Below are 17653 nucleotides of genomic sequence, written 5' to 3'. Positions count from 1 at the left end.
TTTTGCTTGTTTGTTTGCTTTTCTTAAGAGGCTGGATTCAGCAGGGCTCAGTGCCAAAGGGGGTGAGACAAGAGCTCTTCACCTGCAGCCTCTGACACCCAGCCTGGCTACCGGGAAAGCTGTTACGTTTTTCTATAATGAAATACTCCTGTATCACAGAGGTGCAGTGGCAGGTACAGAGATACAGCTGCCCTGTATCACAGAGGTACCGTGGCAGGTGGTGCCTTGGATCCTCACCCCACAAACCCTTTTGAAGGTTTCTGAGTACCTCCGTTTGAGCAGGCAGGTATATGTCCCTTGCCATTGCAAGATGGGAAGGGCCGGAAAAATGCCAAGAGCTCCCCATCCTCTTCCTTTAGGAACGTTTGGTCTTTTTCTGAGAGTTGCAGCTCCTGGAGCCCTGGGATTCTGGCAGAGCCAAGCCTTTTGGTGTGGCTGGGTGGTTTGGGTTTTTAAGGGCCCTTTCTAGTCTGTCAGTTGTTGACACTGCATATCTGTAAGCATGCTTTCTTAGACAGACAAATGAGGGCTAAATTGTAATATCATACCCATAAAATCGTATCCTTTATTAGAATTACAAGCTACTTTTCCTTTCTTTTGTATGAATAACAGTAATAATTCTGTCTGATGATGGCAGTGGTCACAGCAATCCTTATTCAATCTTAGCAGGAGGAAATTTTGCAGCTTCTTTGCATGTAAAAGTTCCATTATTTGGATGGGGTTCCTGTGACATAGGTCATTATATCTGTAATATGAATTTATGGTTGTTTAAAGACCTGAATAGTTTATGGAAAAAATTCTGATGCGATATAGCCAGGAGCCCTGTGGGTTTTCATTATGCTATTGATTAAAAAGCCCACCACTACACAGTGAAGATAAGAGAAAGAATTGGAAACTGGGTGAAAATTCCTTTTACTCTATATAAGTAATTTCACATTTGTTTTAAAAAAGGAGCCTTTGCTTATTTTTTTTTCTCTCAAGATAATCTCTGCCTTTGTTTGAAAAAGGTTATTGATTGGATTGTTAACTTAAATAGTCTGTGGCGGGTGTGACAGAGCACATGGCTGCAATTAATCTTGCAATGCAGAATCCATTATTGAAGAAGCACTAATGAGCCGTTCTAAGGCCTTCACTGGTCACAGAGCGCCTGGGAGCAGCAGATTGCTCCTGCCCTTTAATGTCAGTTTTGGTCTTTAGTGTTATACAGCCAGTGTTAACAGAAGAGATTTTTAGGGATACATATATATGTATTTAGGGTATTTATGTTAAAATTCTCCTTACCGCCAGCCTGCAATTGCACCGGGTGCAGGAGACAAGAAACGGTCTCTGAATGTGCTTGCCCCCTACTCCTCTGACCAGATCTCTGGTGGACATAGTGTACAATTAAAGCCAGTGGCATGTGAAACACGGGTGTCACCATAAAATATGGTCTCAGTCACAGGGTTCAGATCCAGAGGAGAGTTTCGACAAAGATGAGGGAGCTTTCAGACCTGATCTGTACTTTAAAATATTGCTTTAAGACAAAGGGATGGGCTGTTGGAAACCTTCTCACTGCAAGTTTTATTGTCTACGTTGTCTGTAGCTATTGCAGCGCAGCAAAAGTTTAGGTAGAGAATAGTTATGGTAGATTAGAAACTGTCGATGTTAACATATCACCTTCTCCTTCAACAGAACTGCTCCCGGGGTGTATTTTAGAGGTCTGTCTATTGACTTCAGTGACACCATAAATACATGTTACTTGTTCCCCCTGTTAGATCTGCGGAGCTGATACAGACGTGTGAGAGTGATCCAGGGTTTGCCAGGGCTGAGCCACCACCTGAATTATTAACTGATTTCCAGCTGCAGACTCTTTGCTGCACACCTTCACCACAGCAAATGCCGTTTATCACAAGATTAGCGAAATAAGACTGTTTCTTCATCTTGACCTCATAAGTGATGAAATTAAGCAAGAAGGACTTTCAGCTCTCTGGCTTGTGCCACAGTGTCTGTAACTTGAACCACATTTTGGACTGCTCTTTGTGTAAAACAAAATTGTTTGTGGGCTGAACTAGCCTATTTTTTTTTTTTTTTAAAGGGAATTTGAATCTCCCTGTGGTAGCCTGCCATATGCAGCTACAGGGCTTTGTCCTCAGGTATTCTGCCACAGCAGGAATGCCAGGAAGTGCTGTGATATGGAGCAGGGATGGTGTTCACTAACACCGCTCCAGGAAGTCTTGGACATGTCCGTTTCCTCATAGGTCATGAAAAACACTGGGCTTTGAACCAAAGTATCAGGAAAATAGAGAGATTGTGAAGAGGGAGAGCAGGGAGGGCAGGAAAAAGAGTGTTAATGTTCTGAGTATCTGCTGACATGCTTGCCATACGCTACAGGCCCTAATCGCGGCTGGCATAAGTAAAAATAGTCTTTCCAACGACATCAGGCTGATGGGGTCATGTACCACAAGGCACGTTGTTTAATGTGAAAGAGGATCTGACTTAGAGGCTGCAGAAAGACATGTCCACGAGATATTCTTTTTCCCTTAGACATGCCATAAGCCCTGGGCTAACAGAGAGCAATCTGTGGCTATGCAGACATGGCTGTGAGATTTGTTGGACCGAATAAATCGGTATATTTTTGCAAAATATTTCTGCATTGCTACTAAAAAGAAGACACCGTGGCCTTCACTCCACTATTAATGTTTTCTAAGCAACCCTCAGCCCACGAGAGCCCATTTCTTTTAGGCTCGTGGTGGGTGTGGTTCTTAAGAAGGGCTCTGCAAAATAGGATGGATCACTTCAAGGATGAGGCACCATCGATAGGAGATGCAGCACAGAAAACCTGCAGAGGTGTTTTTGAGGCAAATGAGGAACGAGACAGCCAAGACTGATAGCTGGAAGAGAGCAGGAATGGCTGTGAAGGGACAGAGATAAAGTAATGAACAGAACCTGACCTTCAAGTCGTTTGAGAAAGGGAGAGTCTCTAGCTGGAGTCTCAGCAATGAGCAATGTGTGTATGCAGGCAAGGGAGCATGTGAAAGTGTGTATGCATTTAGCTGTGATTTATTTCTGTAAGTTTGATTCCATTCTTTCTGTTTCTTTTCAAATGTAGACTGAAGCTATTTAACTCTCTGATTAACTCGCCTCCCCGTACGAGTTGTTTTCTGTGATGTATTCCAGCACTGTACAACCTTTCTGGAAGCCGTCTCACTGCCGTTGGGATGAATTCCTCCCCGATGTGTAGCGTGGCACATTTGGTCTATTTACTGGTGCTGGAATGAGGTTCTGCGTTTGCTGTAAATCAGATCTGGAGGAACATTTCAGTGTCATGTCAGGTTCTGCTAGTTTGGTAGTATCAGAAATTATTTGAGGTCCTCTCAGCAAGAAAAGGCATCATGTCACAAAGTCTCCTCTGCACCATTGCAGTTTCAAGGTCCCTAGAACTTTAGTTTGGACTTGGTCCACTGTAAATCTCGGTAAAATCTGACTCTTGTTTTGTGCTGACATTTCAAGGGCTCCAAAACCCAGTGATCTTAGCCAATCTGAGCTCATCAGTACTGTCAAAACATTTGTTCAAAGGCTTAAGAGTGATAGGAACAGTGTCATTGATCCCTCCTTCCTTAAATATCTCCTTTATTTTCTATTCAATTTCCTTAATAACTTATGTACACACATTTCTTTGCTGGACAGGCTTAGTTTTTGTGTCACTACCACGCAAATATAACTGGAAAACCCAAATCCTTATTACACCATTTGGCGGTTTCATGGACACATAAAGGAAATATATTCCCTACAGCATTATTGCCTTACCCAGCAAGTCTCAGCAACTGTTTGCTTCACTAGCTAGAAAATATAGAAGCTTCTTGCAGGGTGGTGATAGGTGGTGTGATGACACAGCAAAATACCGCTGATAGGTCTGGTAATGAAGATGGCACGTCTATGCCCACATCTATTGTGGCTGTGTCTTTTTTTCCTATTGGAGAAGCAGCCTTTCTTTCTCCACTATTGAAAAAACATTTAGGCTGGTGGAGGTGGAGAAGATTTTTTCCTACTCATTGGCTGTAGTCTAAGACCAGCAGAGTGATTCAAGGTGAAAACCCCACCACACACCTGATGGTGTAAGGTCGTAGAAGTAGCACGTGGTAGTGTTGTCTGTGCGTACCTTTATTTCTAGTTTTTCTATAGATGAGCAATTGGCTATCACCCTCCCGTGCCCCCCGCCCCGACTATGCACAGTGTTAATGCTTACGTGTGTCAGAGAGGGATGCTAAATACGGGGCTTTCCAAGAAGGCAAGCAATAGATTATTGCAGGTGACATAGGGACTGCCTCAGCCTGACAGGGGTGGTTTGGGAGTACGGTACTTTATTTCAGCGGTATATTTTTCTTGTTTTGTTTTGCAGAAGGAACACTGATCCTACCTTTGGTTTGTTTGTTTGTTTGTATTTTCCCCTCCAGAAAGCCCATTGCTGACCCTGCTACTGTGATACCGCTGTTTTGCAAAGCTGGAGTCGACACGCATGTAGGGGCGGGGGTTGTAACTCTGGCAATTTGTCCTTCCCGATTAGATGTGACTGTTCTGCTAGCTTCCCCCTCTTTATTCCTTTCATTTAGTTCATTGTGGGAGTTGGCTTGGGGTTTTTTCCTTTCGGTTTCTTGTTTTGATCCTGGAAGGTTAGCTGTGCAATTTGGTTTCTTCTGTGCCAACCAACTTCAGTGGCAGAGCTCTTAAAAAAAAATTAAAAGCTGTATCCCTCCATCCTGTCTTGCTTCTTCTCTGTACACTACTGCTTCCATTTAAGCAAAGTTTACAGAATTGCTCCACCCATTTGGACACCAGGAAGGGAAGCTCTGAAATGGAGAATAACCTCATTTCCACCAGGTCCTTCAGTCCAGTCGAAACAACGCTAATTGAAACTGTACTCCAATTTCTATTAAGACGGATGGGCTCTCTCTGAAATTGGGTTTGTTTCTTATTTCATCCTTTCTCTTGTTTTCTTACCAAAAAAAGCTCTACGAAAACCAAACCCAAAGCCAAACCGTTTTTAAGAGCTCTGAATAAAACTGCTTTGCCAATGGGGAATGGGTGGGGATGACTCTGATTTTCTCTTGTGCCCGGCAGCGAAAGGGTTAATGCCTGCTTTCCTCTTTGGTATCTGTTAGTTGCAGCCCATGTTGTGATCAGTCCATGTCCATGTGCGTTTTGTTCCCAAATTTAATACCGGTTAATTAACAAGCAATAAATGAGCCTTAACAATGACAGTTGTTTCCGATCTTCCTCAGGACACCCGACCTGCCTGCAGTTCACCACAAACATGACTGAGGCTGTTAAAACCTATCAGTGGCAGTGCATTGAGTGCAAATCCTGCAGCCTTTGTGGGACCTCTGAGAACGATGTGAGTTCATTTACCTTTTCATGCAAATAAGAGTCACTGCAAACTACTGTCATGCCCACCCTTGAGGAGCACATGGCAACGGTGTGGGTCATGGCTTTACTGCTGCTTCTGTACATCTCCGAGGAAAAAACCACTCCTGAAAGCAGAGATGGGCTTCTCCCCAGTGCCACTGTTCAGCTGTTGGTCTCTGATGAAATTACCATGGGTATCTTATAGAGCCACTTAAGACAACGATACTCATGGTTTGTATGCTTATGCAATAGGAATCAGCTGGAGGCCATAAACTCATGTCACAGGGAGCTGCAAGAGAGCAGTATTTTCAATATGGTAGTCAGGAGTAGATGTGAATGGGTGATAACCTGAGACATGGCAGATGTGTTTCTTCTGTCCCTGATTTTCCGTGCTTTCTGGGCAAGATTTTTTAATCTTAATTACAAGACCTGGAAAACATGAAAGCATTTGCACCTGGGATGGCTAGGCCTCTCTCTAGTCACCTAATCACCTATCCCAATGACTTCCAAACCGTGATCCAGAGCCTGCAGCTGACCAGTGTCCTCTCTGCAGGGTTTTCAGTTAAAATCTGATGCTGAGGGTCCTTGGTGGTCTGTGAGAAACTTGGAGAATTGACAGTGGCTGGAGAACTTTGGAGGCAATTAGCTAACACTATGTTCCCTATAGCAGAATAAATTTGAAGCCTGAGATTTTGTTTTGCTTTAGCAGTAAACAAGGAAATCTGAAAACAGGGAACTGTTCTGTGTTAGGAATCATGGGATACTTTAGAGCAGCTTTTTTCCCCAAAATATATGAAAGAGCTGCAGACCACATGGTGGGATCATGTTATTTCCATCTGTTTTGCAGAACATCTACTCAGCTGAGTTTTGGAGAACTGGCTAAGGCCAGGCTTTCGATGAGAAAGGTTTCTGCTGAAGGGATGAGATCCGTTATGTGGTCACATTGGAGACCAGCAGAGCCTGTCCTCTTCTCTCAATCCCCAGCCTAACAGCCTTTTCTCCTGCATCACGAGGCCGCCTTGGAGAGGAAGTCCTCTACCTCTCAGAGAGGTTTTCCAGTTAGAACCTGAACTGCCTTTGTGATGAGAAGGGCTCTCTGCAGCCTCTCATAAATATGGTGGTTGACAGTGGACTCACTATCTAGCCTTTCATGTTCCCAATAGCCTCTTAGTCTCTGTGTTGCAGCTCTGCATTCCTAGCTGAGCACTGCTGGTTACCATGCTTATGTTTTCATCTTGGCAAGAGACTAATTTACATCATTTTCTCTCTTCTCCTCTCTTTCTCTCCCTGTTTCCCTACTGTCTCCCCAACAACCCTGCCTCAGGACCAGCTGCTCTTCTGTGATGACTGTGACCGTGGCTATCACATGTATTGCTTGAATCCACCAGTCTTTGAGCCCCCAGAAGGTAACATATGTTGGAAGTCTGCTTTGAAAATCACAATAAAGTCCTTGTGGAGAAGGGAAGAATTTCAGAAATGTGGCCTAGGCCTTGAAGGGTTAAGGAAGCAGTAGCAAACCAGAGGCACGTAGCACTGGAAAGAAAGAAAATTAATTAGGAAAACGTGGAAGTCTAGTGTGATCTGAGATGTCCTATTCAATCTTGCCTGGTCTCTACCTCCTCTTCCAGGACATGGCTCTTTTGCAGGTCACGGGTAACTTTGGGTGTCCCAGATGGCTTTGGACACCTCAATTTAGTCAAGTGAATCGAGCTCCCGTGAACTGCGACTTTGGACTTCCTAAGAAGTCAAAGTCCCAGAGAGAAAGTCCCAGTCAGGGAAGCCCTCTCTGGAATAGCTCAGAGTCTGTTGTCAGGAGACTGGATTAAGACAAATGACCTTCCTTGTTCCCTGGTGTGTCTGTGCCTTGGAAGGGTGAGAGTTTTATGGTCTGTCTTACATTTGGTATGTAGTTATGTCTTCTGCCGGGGATTCAATCTGACTATACCACAACCGGTTGTAGTTTGTCACTTGGTTGTGGAGCAGAGGAGCTAGGCCCTTGCCGTTATTGATTCTCTGACTAAAATCTGCAGAGAGCAGTAGAATTGGAGAAGGAGACATGCGAGTGCGAATGACTGCAGTTTACATGAGGGGTGAGACAAGAATAATTAAAAATCAATCATGCATTCAGGAGCTAAACGTTTGTAACTTTGATAAAGAGGAAACAAAAAATTTTGAAATGCAGCTAATAATTAGCTGAAGGTTTCTGTTTGACTGGGAAGTGGTATACTGAAAGTGTGAAAATATAAAACACCTAGTGGCAATGCGCACCCTAGCTGTGTTGTAACTTGTATAGAAAGCCTACGTACACAACACCAAGAGCAGCAGAGCCTGCTTCAGAAAAATACAGGTAATTCCAATATTAGGAATATTTAATACCCTATATTCAAGCTGATCTTGACATAAACTCTGAGTGCCTGGATTTGATGTCATTCCTGTAAGAAGGATTTTTTTATTTGCAGGGAGCTGGAGTTGTCATTTGTGCCGGGAGCTGCTCAGAGAGAGGGCATCAGCTTTTGGCTTCCAGGCCTGAGGAGTTCCAGCAGTCAAGAAACACTTTTCTCCTGGTGTTGCCATACCAGCACACAATTCCCATCCAGAACACAAAGACACAACCCACATCAAAACGAATGGACACTCAAATACAGGAAGAGGTATCTGTGGTATTCACTGTCACTAATGCCATACCTCCTAGGCTCTACGAGAAGGATCATGTACTTTACAGATGCTCCGGATGAAATCTCTTCACTGCTATGCATGGTTGCTGCTTGCCGTTACGGGCTCACATGCATTATAGAAGGGGGAGGGTTGTTATACCGACATGGAGAAGTCAATTTTGTGTGGCCTTGTGCTTTCTGTTTAGTCTTCTTCTTAAAGAAGAAGTAGTAAGGTATCTCCCAAGGAATTATTGGCTGGGATAAGCACCAGTTGTTTCTCTTCACAGGCTTGACTGGAAATCTCTTTACTGCAACCACTCTGTATTCGTAGCGGGGCTTTGAGAGTTGCGTTTAGTTCAATACTTCCCAGGTCACGAACAATGCGTTGTCACTGAGAGAAGCACTGATCAAAAATGTTTACAGGGTGACACTTTCTCCCTTGGATCAAATACTTTCATTTGGCAGATCTTTAGGAATCTGGTTTTAGTGTCGCTGAAGGAAGAGCAGCAGCAGTATGTGCACACACAGGTGCTTGGAAAAGCCTACTGTCTTTGGTGGTTCAGGATATTCAGGCACACTGTCCCACTGCGGTGCCAGCACGCAGTCCGGACTCATCGTTTTATTTTTGTTCAGAAAATTGTGATTGGTTATGTATGATGTAGCTGACTTGCTGTTTAGCTCAGAAAATTGAACAAAAGAAAAACATCACCTGAAGCTGATCATAGAAAGTAACATTGTCGGTTTTCTGAGCAATCTAAAGTAAGCTGCAAAAAGGGATGACTTCGGCTTAGGGTCAAATTAAGCACTTTTGATTAATTTTTTGAAATTTCTAAACTAAAACGTTCTGCAACCTAAAGTTGCATTTTATTCTGGGAATTGCCTAATCAGGAATTCCAGCATTTCCAAAGTGTTACTGTTTTTCTATCAAAATAATTATTAAGATCTAGCTGAATTTTCAAGTAATTTTGCCCCCAAATTCTCTACAACTGCATTTTTGGCAAACAAGATAATTTGTCTAAAAAACCTTCCCCAGCTCTAGAGAAGGGAATAATTTACTCAGCCTAGGGTGAAAAGAAAGATTTTCATAATCATGTTAAAATTTAAATAGAAATAGTTGTACTTGATTTAAACAAACCTCTACCTGTGAAATGAAGAAACATTAAGCAAGAGCATCAGTTGAAAAACTATTATTACAGTTGAGTCTCTGAATAATTTAAGACATCACTAGGAGGACAAGTGAGTACATTAAAGAATTTCTACCAGATACATCTTTAAGGTCAAAAATCTGCAACTCCCCAAACTGCCAAGTAGCCCAGGTAATGACCGTTTTCTTGGGTATGATGTGTATTGCTTTCTATGCATAGATTTAAGTGGGTTTATAATATAAATTTATGAGAGTCCCAAGCAGCATGTGACTCGGGTTGCTTGTACAAGTAGGTAAGGACACTGAAGATTATATTTGGCATATTTATATTGGTTGAAACTTTGCCTCAAAACTAAATGTCCCTGAACACTTGAAAGGACATTGTGAAAGAATATTGGTGAGCTAATTTTTCTTCCTTCTCCAGCTAATTACACTTAGTTAGAATGAGCTATACTGACCTAATGCACTTTCCCTCATTATTTAGATAGTTTCTTCACCTTTTGCATTTTGTTCAGCTTGCACGCTGAAAGTAGCCGTGGCAGCTGCCGGATTCTCCCATGTACTGTCACAGCCACTTCTCGGGCTGCAGCAGGGGTATTTTAACCTGTTAGAAAAAGATTTAGAAAGTATTTATCCTAGTCGTATTGGACCAAATCTCTCCTGGAGCAGCTGCACTGGCTACCTGTGAAGTTCATTCAATACCTTAGGCTTTCCATGTGACGGCCCCTCAGACGAGCTGAGAGTACAAAGAAACTTCAGCATCAGATGCGGGGAGGTAAAGCCCGTGGACTAGGTGTCTGGTACTTGTTGGGACAAAGCTATAGGAAAAATGTAAAATGAAGCATCTTCTTCCCACTCTGGAACTGCCCTGGCCCAGGGGAGCTCTTGGGGGCCACAGCTCATCTGCATGAGCTTTTGCACCCATCTGTTGGTGTGGTCAAACCCTGCTGACCTGGCACTTTGGGACCATTGCACAGTTCACGCTGATACAAAGTCCTGCTGCTGCTGTGGCCAGGAGCGCAAGTATGTATTCACCAGGGACACCAGAAAGTGAGTGTTCTGGCAAGAGGGACTGGATCTGAGAAGTGTGTGCCCTGGAGGAAAGTTTTATGGTGGTGCTGGCGGTGGGGGCAGCAGGGGTGGGTTAGTGTTCGGGCTGGTGCTCATCTACCAGGCCTGCTGGGCTTAGGGAGCTCCACCATAAAAATGGCCATTGCCTTCCAGTTTCCTGGTATTTGCATTGTCCCTGGGAGAGGAGCAGGACAATGTCTGCATTATCAGATGGAGAGGAAAGTGCCTGTTGTTTTAGTCTGTGTGTTATGCAGACAGTGGTGGCTCGTCATGTAAGTCTCAGGTAGCCCTGTTGGTGGGATCGGCTGGTGCAGAAAATCAGCGCTCTCCATCCCTGTGACAGAGACATTGCTAAATGAGCTGTGCTCTGCATGCACACCTGCTTTCCTATTTTGTGGGTTTGTGCTGGCTGTTTTCTCCTCCCACAACCATTCTGCAGTGAACAGTGGCTTTCAAGTTTGGAAATATTCCTCAGTGGCCTTGCTGAAATTTCATGACTAATGAGGTATGACGGAGGGAGAGATTGCTAGATCTTCAATGGCAAAACATTGTTTGCCGTTTGAGATCAGTGTCATAGGGTACTTACCTGCAGTGGTCTGTCTGCGTTTCATCTCTCCAGCTTTGTGCTCTGTCGCTGTGTAGCCAGGCAGCGCCAGGTAACTTTGGCAGCAGACGAGATGCAAGCTCTTCCATGCTGAGAACTTCTTCCAGCTACAGTCTCCCTTCTTCACTGACTCAGTCCAAGGCAAGGTGCTGGGACGCACCTCTCAGTGGCATTTTTAGCATGCATTTAGAGCCATACATCTTGGCGCACTTTAGAAATATGGATTGATCCACCAAGCGAACAGTGCTGTACCCGCTTTACCGAGATGCGGAGAGGTCGTGGCACAGCCATGGGGGTGAGGAAGAGGAGTTTAGAAACTCTGAGAACTGATTCCGTCACCTGGTACGCCCTTGGGGACAGCCTTCCTGCATGACCACTGGGATGAACAACTTGGGCGACTCCATCTGCTGTCAGCCAAATCTTGAGACCACTTGTAGCAGCAATCTGGTCTGGCAGCAAACAGCTAGAGGACTCTGGGTCTGTATGCTTCTCTCTCTCTTGCTACAGCAGGACGTGCAAGTTTGTTTGCAGCCCCTGAGGTGATCAAACTCTGGCATATTTCAAAACTCTTCTGTGTAGGCAAGGCAAGCAATATTTTCACACAAATCAGGGCAAACTACCATGGGAGATGGTAGATCCCACATCCCTTGAAGTCTTCAAATCAAGAACGGATGGCTTCCCAGAAGATGTATTTTAATTAAACGCAATCTTATTTAATCACAGGAATGTCTGACTGAAAAAGGCTTGTGTTATAAAGGAAGTTGGGCTGGGTGATGTAATTGTTCTTCCTGTCCTTATTATAAAAACATGTTTACAGTAGGAGAGGCTGTATTTAAATACAAGCTGTGTTTGCATAATGGCCTTAAAGTATGTTAGTTAAACATATTCATGTGATCCTTCTCATTTTTAAGCCATTTTGGAAAACCTAAAAAAGGTTGGTTATAGAAACTCACCTTTACTGATGCAGTAAATGGGGCATTACCTCCTTCATGCCCTTAATGGCAGCTACAGTGGTGTTAGGTACCTCAGGCTGTTCCAGAGATTGAACAATTCAGACTATACTGCATGAAACCATGGCTTGGTTCTGGCTTTCCCTTCATCACATCTGTGTGCCGTGTTGCCCAGTTTTCTGCCCCGTGGTGGGAAGACTGGCTGGGGAGGGGAGCTGCTCCAGTGGCAGCCTTGGAAACCAGAGGAGTGGAGAAATGGTCACAAACAGAGGGTGCATCCAAGTTATACCACTGAGGAGGTGAGCTCGTGTTAGCGTCACAGGGCTTCCCCTGCAGCTCAGAAAAGGCAATACCTTTAAGAAACACGGGTCCAGTTCTGCCTCCAAACTGTACTTCCATAGACATGTCCTTGGACTGAGTTTACAGCATTTCTGTAAACGTACCTTGGGCCAGTTCTTGAGCTAGGAAAGCCACCGTTAAATGTGTTCTTTTGAAGCAAATGTTGATCTAAATAACTTTGAAAACATTATTTCTCAGCTTTCTTTAAAAGGAGCTTCGTAAATTCTGCCCCAAAGGAAGACTCTGCTGCACTGTGCGGTGTTATGGGGCTGTTGCATGTTCCTTACACCTACAGCATGTGTTTTGACAGGGGTCGTTTGGGAGTGAGGAGTGGATGGGGGTAGAAAGGAATATTAATTAAGCTTGTCACTGCCGGAGGGATAGTGTGCATTGTGCACAAGGAAATTCCAGGTAGAGCTGGGCATGGTTTTTCTGTGTGGAATAAATTTATTTTTAAAAAATGTGCTTTAGAGAGAACCGCAATTATTCATATATCCACGTTCAATTATTTCATATAAAAAATACGGGCAGATTATTGGAAGAGTTGAAAATGCTTGTTTCAATCTTTTTAGAATCAATCACTTCAATAGTTGAATTTCAAAGTTAATTTAATTTCAAAATAAAATTTAACTAGCCTTCGTTTGGCATAAAAGATTTAAAGTGGAGCTCAAGAGTATTTCAGATCTATCTGAATTGAAATTTTCCATATTTTCCAATTTCCACCACTGTGTATCTGGTTAATTCAGTTCCAGCATGTCAAGAAATTCCATTAGAGAAAACTTTACGGTATCTACTGAAAAGAAAGTTAGTGGCTATGGTGTGATAGGAATCTTTAACATGATGCAGCTGGTTCATCTGAAAGTAAAATAAGATAAATAAAATGGAGAAAAATGTAATCTTGAATGCTAGGAGCCCTTTCTTAGAGTGAGACATCTTGGTTGATCTTACTTGTCTGTCTGTCTATCTAATCAGTTGGCAATGCCAACTGTTAGTCTATGAAACTGTCCTTCAGAGCAGAAGGAGGAAATGCTTTATGTTTTCCCGATACATAAAAAAACTGGACAAAGCAAAAGAGACTGTATTGGGAACAATTTGGCACCAGTCTGGGAGGGCAGAAAATGCAAATCTTATGGAGGAGATGGTTAAAAGATGGGTTGTTTTGTCAATTTTGTTATGGGAGGATGGGGGTTGCACAAAAGGAGGTCCCCACCTGAAATTTTAACAGTCGACCAGATCTATATTTTTGTGAAAGTAAGTTCTGTGGAGAGGAGCAGGCAGACAGGACAGGAAAGCCCGCTTCTTTAGCTAGTTCTGGATTTGTTATGATCTTGGCATCTCATACTTTTGCTCGACATACTACACAGCAGGACAAGGGAAGTATGCATTAATTTTCCTTAGGCAGCCGGGCAGGGTGACCACCATTGCCGGGGCAGGAGCAGGCGGATGCTGTCCCTCTCCTGACCCACAACAAGAGGTGTCTGTAGAAACAACCTGCAGCCAAACAGGCAGAGACGCTCACATGCTCATTGCCAAACTTAGGCCTCAGGTAACAGCAGCTGACCCGAATGGGAGACAGCCCCTCAAGCAGAGCTGCTGGTTGTGGCCAGGCTGCCCACCAGCCTGGAGAGTGAGAGCTGCTCTCAGGTTATCTGGAAGCATGACATTTCGCAGCATCTAAGCGGAGTTACAAAATCTGGGGTTTATTTCCCCTTACAACAGATTGTGGCACCGCTGTGGGCAGGTACCCAACTTCTCCATGCCTCACTTCTGGAAAAAAGGCAGGATGGCAATCCTTAGCTGGTTTTGTAGAGCACTTGGAGCCCGCCAACTGCGCGCAAGCGCCAAGTGCTGCCATTTACTGCAGTGCTGCAGACCCAGGCTGCGGCAGAGCAAGCAGCGCCAGCTCTCCCATGCTGTTCCTTATGCCATTTGTATCTGCCAGCCACGGGCCTATGATGCTGCCCAGGGAGATGGGAGCAGGTGACAAGCCAGGAGTTGGATGCCGAAGGTCCAAGACCCTGCAGAGGAAATGAAAAGTTTTAGTTACTGTGGCTGTGCGTTTCCTCTGGTCAAAGAGGGGAGGAGCTGGGACTGGCAGGCAGCCAAATCCATCTTTAATGGTGATATAATTGCTAACAAGGACCTCCAGCCCTGGCAGTAGTTAAATGGCTTTTCAGGGCAGGCACCAAACCTGGTCTGGTTTACATAAGATAAACTCAGTTTTGCTGGAGGGGAAGGGAGAGGAGGTGGAGGGGGGGGGTTCTTTGGTCTGTAGGGGACTGATTTATAAGCAGAGCTGCCCAGCTTGCTCCCCGTCACGTTCCCATGGCCAGGCAGGCTCAGGCAGCCCCTTTCTACCAGTGCTGGTGCCGTGGGCCAGGGCTGGAGCATCAAGTCCCTGCTCCCAGGGAGCAGTTTCGCAGAGAGAGCGCTGGTGCTGTCCCAGCTCTGTCCCCTGCGCTGCCGGCCGGGGCGCGGGGTCTCACCCCACTGCAGACAAAGCCGAGAATGACCGACACTGCCAGGCGATGTCCTCGGCCCTTGAGGAACAATGGCTTTCTTGAAGAAGCCAGGCTGCAAGATGTGCGAGCATAATTTTGCTGTCCTGATGGCTGAGTCTTAGCGCGGGGCAGAGGAGAGGTGCGTTACTGTCCCATCTCTCCAGCTGCACCCCTGGGGTGTTTGGCGAGTCCCACCACCACTGTGCAGTGAAGAACTTAACTCGAGGTGGGCGGAAGGTAAACAGTAGCAATTTCTGGGGGACAGAAGGTTTTTTAGCGTTTACCCTCTTGTTGCATAAATGTCAGTGAGAATGCCAGGTATTTTGTAGCTGGGGAATCAAGCCAATAGATTATTAATCTTTGGTGTGTGTTTCTGCCACGTAGGATGAAAATGTAAAGTATTATTACAGTATTCACCCGTGCATTTAGAATGTGCGTTGTTACTGCTGTTTTGAAATGAGGAAACTACCATTTCAGGTATTGATATTTTCTTTCAGACTCCTGTCTGCCAGGTCATCCATCTGATTCAGTTCATTGTAACAAACTATAGGTTTCACCTCTGCAGTGACTCAGGAAATGTTTCTTCTCTCCACACTTTTCATAAGCCAAGGAGAGAGAAGGACGGCTTTTATTCTTTGTATTCTGAAAGAGTTATAGAGAATGACAAGTCCATTTCATGTTCATCTCCTTCCCATGTCTTGCATGGTTTAATTGATTGGCTGGGAGAGGGCTCCTTTTTGTAGCAGCCTGAAGGGTCTTTGCTAGCATGTCTCACCTGTGCATGAGATATCACATCAAGAGATGGGCTGGACTCTTCCTGCTGTTGCCATATAAGACTTTGAAACTGATAATTCTCATCAAGGAACCATGTGCCTTCAGTCCTGAAAATCAAGATAAGGATTTCGCTTAGGTTCCTCAAGACTTTCTGCATAGAAAGCCAAGCCCCCAGCTGCCCATGAACTCTGCTGGAGCATAGATCTGTTTCTAGCTCAGACATCTGCTGCTGGACTCAGGACTGCTTTTTGATGTCCACTGTGTGCTGCCAGTGCAAACGTTGCCAGCAACATTAAAAGGGAAGTATCTGCTGAAAATCAAAGGATGAGACATGAATGTTATGCCTGATGTACTCTTCCTTCATAGTTCTCCTAGGAGTATGACACAAGAGATGTGCCCCTGCATCCTTTTGGGAAGGCTATAGCAAGTGCATGAGGAATTTCCAAGTGTTGTCTCCTTTGAGCTTTATTGTAGAATATATGTCATTGTTCATTCTCATTTTTTTCTTCTCTTACAACACGTTCCTGGATTTCAGAGACTGTGTGTACCAAAGCTGATTTGAAAGGCCTAGAGCAACTCGGAAATAGAGGGAGGTCCAAACCGAACCGTCATCTTTTATCTCCCCCTTAGAAGTGTTCAACAAACCCTTGATCATTGCAGGGAATCCAACTCGTGTGCTGACCTAATCCCAGCTCAACATAAAGGTCACACGATAATTCGTATAGACTCTTTTGTACTCATAAAATGTTCTTTAAAAATGCAGGGAGAAATGTTTCCTCTTTACCTTGATGGCTTTCTGGTTTTTGCGCTGCAGCAGAGATCACCAGTCCTCCTGTTTACTCTGACTTTCTTCCAGCACCGCAGCCTGGGTCAGAAGTGATGGGGACAGCCCTGGGAATAACTTATTTCATTGAATTGCAGATATAAAGAGAAGCTCAAGAGCATTCCAGTAAATTGTCATCTGTGATGACAGACAGATCTCCTAAGAACCAGAAGTTTGTGTGGATTTTAAGTTATTGCTTCACCTTTTCTTCATCTGCCATTTCAGAGTGAGTGTGCCATTGGTATACATATGGTTTTTTTCACTAGAAGTGGTTGCAAAGAAAAACATCAACAACTAAAATTGGGGGTGGGGAAGACTGAGTTAGGATCTTTGCTATTGACTCTTTATTTGACTTTGGGACAACATTGTCCCCATTATTCCAAAGGGGAATAGAAGGAGGATAAATCTGTGACATCATAGCAGATCTCTCAGATAAAAACTGTGATGTCATCAAGTTTTAAGTGCACTTTAAAAATGCTCAAGTAATGATCCCAAAATAGTGACATTTCCATTAATACATTGGTAGAGCCTTACCATGTGATTCTGTGGTATTGAATTTTAATTAGAAGGAGACTTTAAGTTATATATACAAATATATATGTATTTGTGTATCATATTAATGTTATTTACTGTAAATATTGCTCACCTATCAGGAATAGATCTAAAGCCCTATAATATGTGTTACTCACCTTGAAGGAAGAAATGGAGGAGGGAGAAAATCTTACTTGTTTTGCAAATTCTAATAAAATAAGGCAAAACATTATCCCTTACAACTTAATCTCAATCCTATTTGGAGTGATTTATCGACACATGAAATAGTACCAATGCTCTAAAATGTAGGCCAGATTCTCAGCTGCTCTCAATCATCATTCCTCCATTGACTTTAAGGCAAGAGGTTGGCCTGGTGTCTTAAAGAGGCCTGGTCTAAGTAGACTTATTCTTTAGCCTTTATTAAAAGATGTGTACTGCTTAGTACTTGAGCACACCCAACACGTGTAAGAAAATAGGTATTTCTATCCCAGATGAGTCTGGTCTGTTTACACCCGGTTCACATGTTCACCCGGTGCCATGTCACAGTCTCCAAAGGAAAGTGAGAAATTTCAGCAAAAGATAATGAGGGAGCAGTCAGCAACCAGGGAAAATTTCTCTCTAACTCCACGGAGCTTGGACTTGATTCATCAGTTTCCAGTGTATTGCCTTTTGATTTTCTGTAAACAACCCCTTACTGCTGTATCAGGAAACAGTGGACAGCAGTGCGTGATCATCCTCTTCTCTATCAGACCTCACTTCCCTAAGCTCTAACCTCCTCTCTCTTACCCATTTCTAAGCTGTTCTAGACTTTTTGTTCTCTCTGTCTCCTCACATGGAAATCTTTTCCCGCCCCTATCATTTTTAGCATCTGTCCCTGGAG

General features: G+C 44.0%; 1 protein-coding gene across 5 annotated transcripts in view; it reads left to right on the top strand.

The window, feature by feature from the left end:
* Positions 1-14393, top strand: part of DPF3 (double PHD fingers 3) — a 170865-nt gene extending 156472 nt beyond the window's left edge. For 4 of the 5 annotated variants that reach the window (XM_063331472.1, XM_063331476.1, XM_063331474.1 and 1 more), the window contains 3 exons: positions 5259-5371; positions 6707-6788; positions 7842-14393. In XM_063331472.1, coding sequence (XP_063187542.1) covers positions 5259-5371; positions 6707-6788; positions 7842-7912 — 266 coding nt within the window. In that variant the 3' untranslated portion in view covers positions 7913-14393. Of the gene's footprint in view, positions 1-4433; positions 4498-5258; positions 5372-6706; positions 6789-7841 lie in introns of those variants that run through there. The other variant, XR_010070658.1, reaches the window with a different exon arrangement.
* The last annotated feature ends 3260 nt before the right edge of the window (positions 14394-17653 follow it).

Source organism: Chroicocephalus ridibundus, chromosome 4, assembly GCF_963924245.1.
Source record: "Chroicocephalus ridibundus chromosome 4, bChrRid1.1, whole genome shotgun sequence".
NCBI lineage: Eukaryota > Metazoa > Chordata > Aves > Charadriiformes > Laridae > Chroicocephalus > Chroicocephalus ridibundus.
This window is presented reverse-complemented; position numbering and strand designations above follow the sequence as displayed.